Source organism: Anas acuta, chromosome 14 (genome assembly GCF_963932015.1).
Source record: "Anas acuta chromosome 14, bAnaAcu1.1, whole genome shotgun sequence".
NCBI classification, from domain to species: domain Eukaryota; kingdom Metazoa; phylum Chordata; class Aves; order Anseriformes; family Anatidae; genus Anas; species Anas acuta.
Window position 1 is genome coordinate 162,589 of NC_088992.1, and position 14,259 is coordinate 176,847.

Sequence of the window (14,259 nt, forward strand, 5' to 3'; positions counted from 1 at the left end):
GGCCCCGGCTGCGGGAATCGGGGGGGCGGGCTCGGGGAGCCCGGACGCGGAGCCCAGGTTGCCGCCAGGACGCGCGCGCGCCCGCCCGCCCCCGTGCCGCGAGAGCGCGCGGCTTCGTCGCCGGGCGGGCGGGCGGCACCGAGACCGCGGGGAACACCCGGGTGGCTCCAGCCCCGCCGGCGGCGGCGGCGGCATCGCGGGCAGAACGCCCCCCCCCCCGCTCGCCCTACCCGCCTCCCCCCCGTGCCCGCGGAGGGGCCGCGTGCCGGCAGCTCCGCAGCCGCGGATGCGGAGGAGTTTCCCGGGCGCTGGCAGCGCGCCCCGGGTGGGGGCTGCCCGCTCCCGGAAAAGGGAATCTCTGGGACTCCGGAGCTCTGCCGGGAGAGTCTTGCTCCGCCCGCTCCCGCCGAGAGCGGCGGAGCTCTCCCCGCCGCACCAGACCGGGGCAGACCCAGGCGCTCCGCGCCGCCCGCACGCGACGGAGAGCGGGGCGCTGCTAAAACCAGAGCCCTGGGCACCGCACGGCCGCAGCCCCCGCTGGCTCGGCTGCGATGGGAAGTGACACTGCTCGGGACGCTGCTCTCGCACCCTGAGGGTTGCCCCTTAGCGCGGCCGCAGCTCCTGCTTGCCCCGCGGGCTACTCTCACACCGGCTCCGCGCGGGACCGCCGGCCACCTCCGGAGGGGCCGAGAGCTCCGTCTCCCCGCCCGAGGCGGCACATACAGCGCGGAAACACCGCAGACGACGTCCCCGGGCGGCGGGGAGCCTCCCGCCCTATAAATAGGCGCTCCACACGGCCGCCACTCCGCCCCGCCCCGCCGCCAGCGCGCCGCGGCGCGGGGCTCCCCTGGCGCTGGGCCAGGCGGCAGCGACGACGCAGTGCGGCCGCAGTGCGCGTGCGCGGCCGCCGCGCCGGGGGTTTCCCCGCAGTGCGCGGCCCCGTGCCGGCCGGCAGCGAGGCGTCCCCGCACGGCCCCTGCAGCCCCGCGCTCCGCCTGTGCCGGGTCCGGGATGCCGCCCGCGTGGCCGCCCCTGCCCGGCTGCGGCGGGGAGCTCTCCGGAGCGCCGCCTCGCTGCCGTCCGTGGCCCCGGTCTCTTGCCGCGGACGGCGCTCGCTTTGCCGCAGAGGCGGAGGGGAGCAGCAGGTGCCGCGGTGCCCGTTCGCGGCGCGGACTCCCGGCCGGTCCCACTCGCGAGCGCTCGCTCGGGGCACGGCCCGCGTCCGGCGGGAGCGCGCAGCGCTGCCCGCAGCCTCCACCGGCGCTGCCTTGGGGCAGCTGCCCGCCCGGCGCGAAGGTCAGCCACGCGCTTCGGGAGCCGGGCAGTCCGCCGTTGCCACGGGAAGGCGCTCGTATAACTCAGTGCTAGGCGCTGCTGTCTTCCTGATTTCTATTCAAGCTGCGAGCAACAGCAGGGCTCTGTCTGCCCATTTTCGTAGAAACTTCACACCTTCCTCATGTACTGTTTTAACCGAGTTGCTGTATTTTGGGTCGTGTCTTGTCAGTAACAGCGTGCAGTGCTTCCCGCACGGGTGCATTTCCACCCTCGAATCAGCTGCGGGTTGCAGTCACACAGTGCCTCCAGGAAAGATGTGGAAAGCTCCTTCTCGTCTGCAGCCTCTGTTACTCAATGGTAGCTACTATGCGTTTGTTACTGACCCTCTAGGGAGAGAAATCACATTGTTTTTCAAATGTCAGTACACTAGGCCAAAAACATCTGATTCATTGATTCTCTTTTTTTTGAATACATTCAAATATCTGCTGCAGGTTTTGATTACTCCTATACATAACGATTACAGCTGATCTCTGTTTTCTGCCAGCCTATTGCATTTTGAAGCCCTGTTAGGAAGGATCATTCTAATGCTATAGGCCTGCTATAGAATCAAAAAATCACTGAGGTTGGAAGGGACAGCTGTAGATCATCTAGTTCAACTAGTCCCCTCAAAACAGTATCACTTTGAGCAGGCTGCCTCAGGATGTTGTCCAATTGGATTTTAAATATCTCCAAAGATGTAATCTCCATAACTTCTGGGCAACCTGCTCAACTGTTCAGTCATCCTTATAGAGGAAAGAAAAGAAATTAAGAAATTAGACAGGGAGGAAGGGAGGAAGGAAACATTTATCTTATGTTTAAAATGAATTTCTTTTGGTTTGCGCCCACTTCCTATTGTCACTAGATACTACTGAGAAGAGTCTGGATCCATCTTCTGTACACCTTCTTGTAGGATATTTATGCACACTGATGACAGTCTCCCCTGAGCCTTCTCTCTTCCAGACTAAAATGCCCTAAGTCTCTCAGTTTCTCCTATATGACAGTCCTATAATTGCTCCAGTTATATAACTATTAAAGGCCCTTTGATGAACTTGCTCCACTATGTCCATATCTGTCTTGTTCTGGGGAAGAGACCTGCTTCAGAGCTGCAGAGTGGTGTAACTAGCTTGAGCTGCACATAAATTATAGTAATAAAGACCATTTTGCAAAGTCCCCTACCATTCTGGTGAGGCTTCTTGGCTTCACTGAAGTACCGGAAAAGCAGCCACATTTTGGCCAATTACTGGGATATAGATGTATGACCTCAAGTGTGCATACTGAGCTAGGAAATCACTTGTTGACTTTCACACACTGGGACAGACAATATTTGCTTCTCCAAACACGTGTTCTGTGTTCCATTTTCTTTTTCTCAGTAATAATAATAATAATTAAAAAAAAGCAGGTCTGTAGAAACTGTATTAAGAAAATTGGATATTTATAACTGAACAAGATTTAGTTCAGCCCAGTCAGCTACTCAATAGAGTGAGGAATGTTGTGGTGAGACCGATTAGAAGCTATGAATGAAAGCTGTTGTAGTAAGCAGAACCATTATCTATTATAAGATAATATCTGCACTTCTTTTTCCAGGTACCATAACTTGAATAATTATAGTACTTCCAAATAATTTGTTACTACAAATCAGTATTTTAAACTTTTTTTTTTTTAAAAGCACTATTTTAATAAATTCTTAACAACTCGCTTAACAATAGTAGAAGCACAAAGCTGTATGATTTTATCACAGTCACAATGTTATTTGAGAATTTAATAATTTTGGTTGCAATTTTCTAATGAATAAACACATGCAATACTCTGAGTATCCTTGAAAGTCAACCATCATTAAATGTGCTTGCTGTCTCTTGATGTATTTCCACAACAGACATGCTATTCCAGAGTGAGGAAGGAATGCAATGGGGTGAGGAAAAGAGAAGAGGGAATGGGATATCAAGTGTCATGAATAAGCCATCCATCTCAACTCAACAGAATAGGCAGTCTCTGCTTCAAGTTTATAGAACATCATAGAACAAGTTTACGGAACCTACACTAACATTTCTCTCTCTCTCTCTCTCTCTCTCCTTTTTTTTTAATCTGATATTGTAATTCTAGTGTTACTTTCTGTTTTCTGAATCATAGTTGTTTTTTTTTTTTTTTTCAGATTAATTTCTTTTCTGCAATTGGACAGAAATTGTTGGTAATATACATATACAAATACTCCTGTGGTAGTAGCATCAGTCAGTTTGACAGGTTACAAATCTCCACTTAATAACAAAATTTACTGAAAGGTTCAAGTTATTTCTACATACTTGTTCAATCACTTGTCTTCTGTTCTGTTAATTTCAAACACAATGAGTAGTAGAACTTAAGCTTTTCTTCAAATACCATGGTTTGGTTTGACTCCTCAATGACTTGCTAATATTGCAGAATACTCTTTCCTTCTTTCCCTCTTTTCTTTTTTTCCCTTGTCTTTCAAGGCCAGAAGAAACTGTATTTCAACTACTGTCTGGTTCCTGGTTACAGAATTTCACTCAAAAAACTGGCATATGTTAGGCTCAATATTCCATTTTAGCTGAAGTACATCACTCAGAAAATCACCTTTTTATCCAAAATCTGAAATCTTGAAGAGATGGGAAATCTAGTGCTTTCTTTTTTTTACCTTATTTCAACAGCAATTTTTATCAATGCAATTCTAATTTAAGAATTCTAATAAGAATCAAAACAAAGTAACAAAAAAGAAATTGATTCTCTAATTTACATAGTCCATCTTTAGATATAATATTTAATTTTTTTCTGATCTTTCATTTTATGTCAGAAAGAACCTGTCAGAACTACTCTCTCTCTCTCTCTCTTTTTTTTTTTTTCCCCCAACTAAAAGGTCTTGCATATTGTACTCTAGTTACAATAATCCACCCAAAGCAGGTTGTCCAGGACCATGTCCAGACAGATTCTGAGTACCTTCACAGAGGGAGCTGCCACAACCATGCTGGGCAATGTGTGCCAGTTCTCTGTCACCTGCACTGTAAAGAAGTGCTTCCTGATGATGTTCAGGCAGACCTTTGTGTGTTTCCTTTTTGCGCCCACAGCATCTTGTCCTGTTACCGGGCACTACTGAAAAGAGCCTGGCTCCATCCTTACTGCAACCTCCAATCATGTGTTTACATACATTTATGAGATCCCCTGAGCCTTCTCTTGTCCAGGCTTAACAGTTCCGGCTCTCTCAGCCTGTATCATGATCGAGCAAAGATTATCAAGAGTGGCTTCACAATGACATCTACCAGCTCCAGCAGATAAATTACATATTTCCCCTTGGCACAACAAGGCCCTTCATCTGCGCAACAGGACTCTTCACCTATAGGGTACATTATCTTATGCCTTTAAAATAAAAACATATAACAAATTAAACCTTTGTTAATTTGATACTTTTAATACTGGCAATATGAACCATGAGCCAGTGGTTTTGATAGTGCTGTGGTTCAGTGTTAGTACCTGATGTTGATTTAAGAGAAAGACCAAACAAACAGTGTCCTTCCTGTCTACAAGCACTACATCAAACAAAATGTCCATTGCAATATGATGCACAGCACCTGCACGACTGCACAGCAGTTCATATGATTACACAATTTATATCACAGCAGTACCTGTCCTTGAACACAGTTTTCCATTTTTTTAAGTACTGGTAATATAAGACCTCCTAACTGTGACAGCATCTGATATTTCTGCATATTTTTAATTTTTAATGCATAGATATATAATCTTTTTGGTGGATATAAATTAGTTGATATGAATCTTGAGTTTCAGTTTGCTTACTTGCTTAGTAGAAGCTCATACAGACTTATTTTCAGCTGTTGTGTAACTTTCAGTATTTTATTTATTTATTTACATCAAAACATCTTGTTATATTGTTGTGCTAGTAAAAACATCACAGTCCTTTTAAAATGTTTCTATATAACTAGTTACTTCCAGGTCTTGCCTACTTGTGCTATGACTAAATGTAAAGTGGCAGCTGTTTCTGTTTGCACTGTCTATAACTGAGTTTGACTTCCAATGCCAAAAAATGTTAATAAACTTTCCTACATTTGAAATTTGCCTAGTGTTCTAACATACATTTTGTTTTAATTAGATGCACTTTTCACTTTACCCACAAACATAGTTTTTTGTGTGGAATGCACATGCACTTTCGGCAAAATTCATTCATTTTCTTTCTTTAACAGATCTTATTTTTCCTGAATATGACAACAGTGACCGTAATTTCTCAGGATCTTTCACTAGTTGTTCAAATACACATACCTTGATTTTCTTCATCCCAACCCTCTAAATACATCATCCTGTTCCCTCTTCTGTTTCTCCCTGCACTGTTTTTAATAGTCCAGACTGTAAAACAAGTTTATATAGATATTCCCTTTAAAAAGTTTTATTATTCTCTATTTTTTATTATTCTCTATTTATCATGTTGTATTATACTATATGCTTGAAGAGTTACAAACAGGAGGGAGAATTCCAGCTTTGTAAACAAATGCTGTAGAGTTGTTTCTCCCCTCCTATTCTCCAGAAGCAAGCGATCTGATTTAAAAATCTGCTATATTTTTATGTATTGCGCTGTAGGATCTTTTACAAATACTTTAATTTTATTTAACATTCTTTTTCTTTCTGTGCAGTTAATTTCACTACAAAGTCTATTGCTTTGAGATGGAGGCCCAGAGGGAAGGAATATAAATGTAATTTAAGATCTAAAAATACTTACATTTAAGCATCCTTTCTAGTCCTATGAATAGGGAGATACAGATTTTATCAGCACTTTTTGAATGCATGCCTTTGCTCTAAGGATTGGGGTGGACGTCCTTGTATTTGCTGCAAAATTCCTACCCTGTTCCGGCACGTGACTCTCCTTCGTTTTGTAAACAGGCCTGAAATTCATTACACACATTCTTTGTAGTGGTATTATCTAACCGCAAGAGGGAACTCTACCCTGTGATTGTTTCAGGACCTGGGCGTGGTCTACCAGATTAGCTAAAGAAAGGGTTTTGTAAGAATTAGTTTACTTGCTTGTTTTATTTATTTATTTATCCATCCCTTGATCTCAGATATTATATATGAGCAAAAAGGTGACAGCACTTTTTTTTTTTCTCAGAAATCTAAGAAGTCTGAGCGTTTTTCCTCCAAGCTTTGATGCTTTAATTTAAACAAATCCCTAAAAGTAGTTAATTTGGGATGCATGACTTAATGGACTTCAAAAGCCTATAAAACCTGAATCGTCGCAAAAAAAGAGTTGCTACACACTACTTGAAGTAACCTCCCCCTCCCATCCCCAAGGATGTCTCTGCTCTGATAAATTCTCATCTCCAATTTCAATAATTTGACTGAGGTTGCTAAGAGATGATGCTTATCTTTGTTCACTGTTAACACTGATACAAATGGTATTAGGTCTACCTATGGTATCAGGATGAGTAAGAGTATTACCCATATATAAATCTCTCCTCTATGATCTCTGCAGAATTATTACATGAAAAATATTACCAAAAGTAGAGTTAAGTAGATGAAGAAAGCCAAACCAGATAACAGTTGTGAACATAGTAAGATTCAACACAAATGAAGAAGACAGATGCCTCTAGAAGTTTACATAAGAAACATAAAATTTATATGTGATTTTGAGCGGCAATATAAAAATTAACTGAATTGCAGATGGTCTATCTAGTGGGGCAGGAGGCATGAGCCATATGCAAATGCTCGTTAAAGTGCTGAGTCCTAGAAACCGTGTTCAGGATACTACTGAATTGTAATTTTGTTCCTAATTTATCCTTCCTATATCTTAAGAATGCTAAATTCACATCTACCACTCAGAAAGGGCAATGTAGATAAATGAGCTAGATCCCAAAGTGTTCAGCCTATCAAAGGAAGTAGTACTACTTATTGCTGAACTTGAATGACTGTGGATTAGTGTAGTTGACAGTAAAGACTATGTAACAACAAGGTAGCAAGAGTATGCAACATCTGATAAAAAACTATTCTGTCAAGCAAACAAACAATCAAAGGAACAAAATGTTTTCTAATCTCATATCTGCAGAGTGGAAAGCTATGTTCATGGACAGGTACTGCTGTGATATGAACATGGGGCTGTGCAGTCATGCAGGTGCTGTGCATCATATTGCAATGGACATTTTGTTTGATGTAGTGCTTGTAGACAGGAAGGACACTTTGTTTGGTCTTTCTCTTAAATCAACATCAGGTACTAACACTGAACCACAGCACTATCAAAACCACTGGTTCATGGCCAGTATTAAAACTATCAAATGATTATTTATTTATTTATTTATTTATTTTAAAGGCATAAGATAACGTACCCTGTAGGTGAAGGGTCCTGTTGTGCAGATGAAGGGCCTTGTTGTGCCAAGGGGAAACAAGTAATTTATCTGCTGGAGCTGGACTTCCATGTCCACCTTGGGATTATGACTGATTTTAGTTGGTATGAGCAAGCAGAAATCAGAAATATTCAGAAACATAACTGGAGTTTCAAAAAGCAGTAATAATTTCCTGGTAATAAAGAAAATAGCTTGTAAAATTTATGAGGAGGCAAAGTTTAAACACACACACACAAAAGAATGAAAATGAAAAGTTATTTCAAAAATGTTTACCAGATAGAACAAAGAAATTAAGAATACAAAAGGACTACTGTAGCTAAAAGCTCATACCACTTAAGAAATGATATGAAATCACTGTTAAGAATAATAATAAAAAGAGAAAAGAAATAGATTTTTGTTAACACATAGTGACATATTTGTCAGAAGAAAAAATACAGCTAAGTAAATAAATTCTGAGCCTGTAGGAGCAGATTATCAAGACAATTTTAAATGTACCAGTGTAAAAGATAGCCCGATCCTGGTATAGCTCTAACAGTATCACAGAATCACAGAATTTCTAGGTTGGAAGAGACCTCAAGATCATCGAGTCCAACCTCTGACCTAACACTAACCAGTTCTCCACTAAACCATATCGCTAAGTTCAACATCTAAACATGTTTTAAAGACCTCCAGGGATGGTGACTCCACCACTTCCCTAGGCAGCCTATTCCAATGCCTCACAACCCTTTCGGTAAGAAGTTCTTCCTAAGATCCAACCTAAAACTCCCCTGGCGCAACATTAGCCCATTCCCCCTCGTCCTGTCACCAGGCACATGGGAGAACAGGCCAACCCCCACCTCTCTACAGCCTCCTTTAAGGTATCTGTAGAGAGCAATAAGGCCGCCCCTGAGCCTCCTCTTCTCCAGGCTGAACAAGCCCAGATCCCTCAGCCGCTCCTCATAGGACTTGTTCTCCAGGCCCCTCACCAGCTTCGTCGCCCTTCTCTGGACCCGCTCAAGCACCTCGATGTCCTTCTTGTAGCGAGGGGCCCAAAACAAAAAACAGTAGCTGAAGTTAATAAGTTATTAATACAATGAATATGTTTGCTGTAAATTTATAAAGAAGCATGTTGAAGTACTTGTTTCTCAGAGCACGATGCAGAACTTTCTAGGCTACTAGAAAGAAGGAAAGTTGATAGGAAACAGGTATTATGAATACTTTTTTTGCTTAAAAAAAAAAAAAAAAAGTCACAGGCACCTTGCAAGCAAGACTCTTATAACAAATGGCTAATGCATCTGCTGCTATGACACATTTTAGAATATAAGAGAAATCCCAGCCAGGATATACAACAATGTCATTCAGTATTAGCAAAGGACGAGCAAGATGACCCAGATAGTACATCATAAAACCTCAGCAAGGTAATGCAAAAGACCATTTCATCTAGTAAAAAATGAAATGCTGGAAATACAATGAATACCAGTCAGTAGGATTTAGTTGAAATTGAGTTTTGACAAACAATTTATTTTTTTTTTATAATGAGACTTCAAAGTACAGTTAACAATAATACAATATTAATGCAAGCAATGTGTACATACATAAGTCCATAGGCCCTGATGGGAGAGCTGAGGGAACTGGTAGATGTCATTGTGAAGCCACTCTTGATAATCTTTGCTCGATCATGATACAGGCTGAGAGAGCCGGAACTGTTAAGCCTGGACAAGAGAAGGCTCAGGGGATCTCATAAATGTATGTAAACACATGATTGGAGGTTGCAGTAAGGATGGAGCCAGGCTCTTTTCAGTAGTGCCCGGTAACAGGACAAGATGCTGTGGGCGCAAAAAGGAAACACACAAAGGTCTGCCTGAACATCATCAGGAAGCACTTCTTTACAGTGCAGGTGACAGAGAACTGGCACACATTGCCCAGCATGGTTGTGGCAGCTCCCTCCATGGAGCATGGGAGACTTAGAATCTGTCTGGACATGGTCCTGGTTTGGTTGGCCCTGCTTTAGCAAGAACAGAATTGGACCAGAAGACTTCCAGAGGCCCTTCCAACCTCCGCCATTCTGTGATTCTGTCACAATAATGATCTAGATCTTTCTAGAGAGGTTCTCTAACAATCAGTAGTAGACCTGATGCTATTTAATGATGGTGCCATTTAACATCTTCATTAATGATGTAGATTATTTGGCATCATGTACCCTTAGTTAATTTGCAAATGACACAAAACTGTGGGGAGTAGTTGATTATCTAGACACATCTTGACAGGCTAGAGAGGTGGGCTGTCCCAAATATCCCAGTATAGAAAATATCTTTCTCTCTCATATATCTTAAATGTTTTTAATGAGAGTTTACCACCTGTCCCTATGTTAACTTTTAAGGAAGAAATAGAATTTGGCTTTTTGGTATTATATCTTTAATTGGCAGATATATTTCCACTGCTGCCACCCAGTTTGCTAAGTGCTAATGTATTCATTGCTGCAGTCACCTGGGTGACTAATAGCTATACTGAAACCACCTATAGACCTGCACTAGAATAGATACATCCTTAAGTACAAATCCGTACTTCTAGTGGTCCTGTTGTCATTGTAAGTAACTGTCAGAAACTCAGTAAGCTACAGACTCTTCTCTCCCCTAGTTTCGATATAGTTTGTTTTACTCCTAATTGTAACTTAGAAACGTGCAAGTCTCGCATTTATTTTACTCAGTTTTCTAGATAAGGGGGTCATACTTTTTTATTTGTAACCCATTCCTCAAATGTCTGTTTGCACCTTTAAAAAAACACAGAATAGAACACTCTGAAGACAAAAACAAACAAACAAAAACACCACCAAACAAACTCTAACAAAATAACAACAAAACCCTCCTTAGGAAGCAAGCTGTAGCAAAACTAAGCTTACATTTCCTATGAGTGTCAAAGTTGCTTCTGGTTTAGTATCCATGGAAACCTGCTCTCCCATCCTGCTGCAGGAATTAATTGAAGATCCCAACCACTTGTTCAGGGAATCACCATGATATTAATTCACATCACAATCCCTTTATTATCTCAAATAATCTTTTCATTGCTTTATATCAGAACAAAAGGTTTAATTTGCTTTCACCAACTTAAACAACAAAGGGCCATCTAAGTCTTTTACCTTCTCAAAATGGGGTACACTGCATAGAGGCTATGTGTTTTCATCTTGGAAAATGGTGATTTTGAAAGGAGCTTGGCCACAGTGTTGATATCAGGAGATGTCACAGTTGGGAGCGCTCTATGCAAAATTCCTTCCCATTTTGTGCATTAAGCACTGTTTTTCACCTATGCCACCAGCTGGTACTAACTCAGGGAAAAAGTTGCCACCCTTCAGTATCAGGACATACCTTCCTCTACAACAGTTGATTCTGTCCTATAATGATAATGTGCAAAGCTACCAAGAGAATAGACAAAGGTGAACTTATGTTAAGGAGTATTGTTTCTAGACTTTTCTTTGAAGGTTTTTCATTAATTACAAACATAAGTGTGTCATGTTCCCAATTGCTTTGTTCCAGGATCATCCATCTCTAGGCATCTACCTTTGAACTTTAATTTCTTTTGCTTTTATTTCCTGCTTATTTCCCTGATTGTTTTCCCTACTCCCTGTATTTCTCCCTAGCCTCCAAATAATCTTTTCTACCCTACTTTTCTTCTCAGACATCGATTTTCCCCCATTTTCATCTGATACTTTGTATTTAGCAGCTGCTCTTTTTGTAACCATGACAACCCTATCATGATGTCAGCAAAGGATCTCACTGCTACCTGAGGAAATGAATCTCATTAAATGCAAGTTAAGCTGCTTGAGCTGACGTTTACTGTTCTGTACCCAGGGGAAGAGTTTTGTTTGGAGGCTCTTGGCTCACAGTTAAAACTTAGAAAGGGCCAATTTGTTACACTGGCCAGTATACAGAGCCTTTCTCCACCTCTAGTTCATGCTACTGAGATACAGTCCCTCATACAGACATGCACTGTCCAAATAACATTATTGCAAGAAAGATGGCAGGGATATTATAGACTGACCATACAGTCCTTGGTTAGATCCAAGAATAGATCCATGCTGTGTTGACCTCTTACACAAAGATGTATATCCAATACACAGGATGCATGTTACAGAGCTGGAAAAGGACAGCAAAAGACAATGCTCATGTGATCCAATAAAAAAGAAAAAGAGACCTGGTAAAAGGAAGAAGTTTTAACGGAATAATTTTTTTTTTGTGCATTTGATCTAGACTCTCTGCTTGTAGTGACTGTGGGTACATTGCACTTAGGGAATAAATTTAGTATAAAGTGCTGTTTATTTGTATAGAACCGATTCACCATAATGATGTCTTCAATAGCGCTGACTTCACCACCCATATCATCTGCCACAAAAATTAAAAAGGACTGTAATTCCCTTTACTCTTCTGATAAGAATAAATTTTAATACTAATTGCAAGCACATGACTTTCAGAGACTTTTAGAATATATTATGCTCAACTACATATCATATTGGAGCTGAAAGCAGTATACATTCTGTACAATTCCCCTCACTAACAATATTCATAATTTTGCATTTCTTAATTTAATGACTTTTTTTTTTTTTAAATAGCTGAAATAAATACTGGTTGCAATCAATTCATTTGACTTTTTCCCCACCATGGGTAGAAACTTCAAAGTTCCTCAAAGACATTGAGAAAAGAATTTTCTGAGCCTAGAAACCTCATCCTCATGGCTCCTCTCTGAAGAAAATTGTACAGGCACATTTTGGACCCGAAGGATATCAGTCTTGCACCTGTGGAGCTCCTTTAGTTGGTAGCCCTGTAGAGCAAGGTCACTATCAGCAAAGTGGAACCATGGTTAGTTTGGGGGGATAGAAAAAGGAAAAAGCCTGAATAATTCATTATGTGGTTATGGAATACAGAATTCCATAACCACATTGAGAATCAAATTGAGAATCAAGAGGATTTTTTATTTTTATTTTTCCCCCAAAATCCTTTAGATCAAAGAAAACTTGTAAACAAATTTACAGTTTATGGAAGCCTCTCCAGCAATTTGAGGTAAACCTAGAATTTTCATGGCAGAATGGCAGGCTCAGAAAGAAATACTAAATAGCTTAAAGTACATTTTGCTTGTACGGTTTCCTATTTCCTCATTTCCTCTGATAGAAAAGGCATAACTAAGAGGTGAACACATGTTAAGTGTACAGGCAGGCATGCATGAACAACCTGAACATCTTTCTCTCAAACATGGTGGTTTGAACGTGACAAACCTGGACAAAAATGCAGATGCTTCCACTAAGAACTTCTGAACTATCATGACCAATGAACATTGCTGGGTTCTCTTTGATGTGAAAGTCCACAGACCTACTGTAGTCAGACAATCACAGAATCAATTGTTTAGGTTGGAAGAGACCTCAAGATCATCAAGTCCAACCTCTGACCTAACACTAACCAGTTCTCCACTAAACCATATCGCTAAGTTCAACATCTAAACATGTTTTAAAGACCTCCAGGGATGGTGACTCCACCACTTCCCTGGGCAGCCTATTCCAATGCCTCACAACCCTTTCGGTAAGAAGTTCTTCCTAAGATCCAACCTAAAACTCCCCTGGCGCAACATTAGCCTGTTCCCCCTCGTCCTGTCACCAGGCACATGGGAGAATAGACCAACTCCCACCTTGCTACAGCCTCCTTTAACGTATTTATAAAGAGCAATAAGGTCATCCCTGAGCCTCCTCTTCTCCAGGCTGAACAAGCCCAGTTCCCTCAGCCGCTCCTCGTAGGACTTGTTCTCCAGGCCCCTCACCAGCTTCATCGCCCTTCTCTGGACTCGCTTGAGCACCTCGATGTCCCTCTTGTAGTGTGGGGCCCAAAACTGAACACAGTACTCAAGGTGCGGCCTCACCAGAGCCGAGTACAGGGGGACGATCACCTCCCTAGCCCTGCTGGTCACACTGTTTCTGATACAAGCCAGGATGCTGTTGGCCTTCTTGGCCACCTGAGCACACTGCTGGCTCATATTCAGCCGACTGTCCACCATCACTCCCAGGTCCTTCTCTGCCTGGCAGCTTTCCAACCACTCATCTCCCAGCCTGTAGCTCTGCTTTTTCCTGTTCCTCTCAGTGAATGAAAGGCAAGAAATACTGCTTGCATTAGAGAAGCAGCTTTGTTCCACAGGCATTGTGATTATAATCGTTATCTTAGACCACAAGGACCAGTATTTTAAGGGAAAATAATTTTCCCTTCAATATAGAGTTAAAAATTAGACATTGTGTTGTATTGTTAATTACCACCAAGACTGAGGATCCCATCTGTGATTAACCACTCTTCCATGTCATGGATGCTCAGGGTACAATCTCCCAGCCCCATTTTTTACATGGGGGCTTTAAGAAGAAGCAAAAAGACAATCCTTCTCCATTATAACAGAAACTTCAAACCAGTATCGTCAAATCTGAAATCCCAATAAGAAACTTCTGCTGCTACTGCATACTGCACATAGCATTCTGGCTCATTTCCTATGAGAAATTACACTTCTTGAATGTAGATCAGATATTGCCATAACCCCTTCTTGTTTCTATGTTCATTTGCATTTCTTTGTTGCTCTTAAGAGCAACAAATAGATTGTT

General features: G+C 42.1%; 1 protein-coding gene across 1 annotated transcript in view; it reads right to left on the reverse strand.

The window, feature by feature from the left end:
• Positions 1 to 3,038: 3,038 nt before the first annotated feature.
• The window catches only part of REEP2 (receptor accessory protein 2), a 43,765-nt gene continuing 32,544 nt past the window's right edge, over positions 3,039 to 14,259 (reverse strand). The window contains exon 9 of the mRNA XM_068698134.1: positions 3,039 to 3,192. Within this exon, the coding sequence (XP_068554235.1) occupies positions 3,148 to 3,192 (45 nt within the window). The 3' untranslated portion in view covers positions 3,039 to 3,147. The remainder of the gene's footprint in view (positions 3,193 to 14,259) is intronic.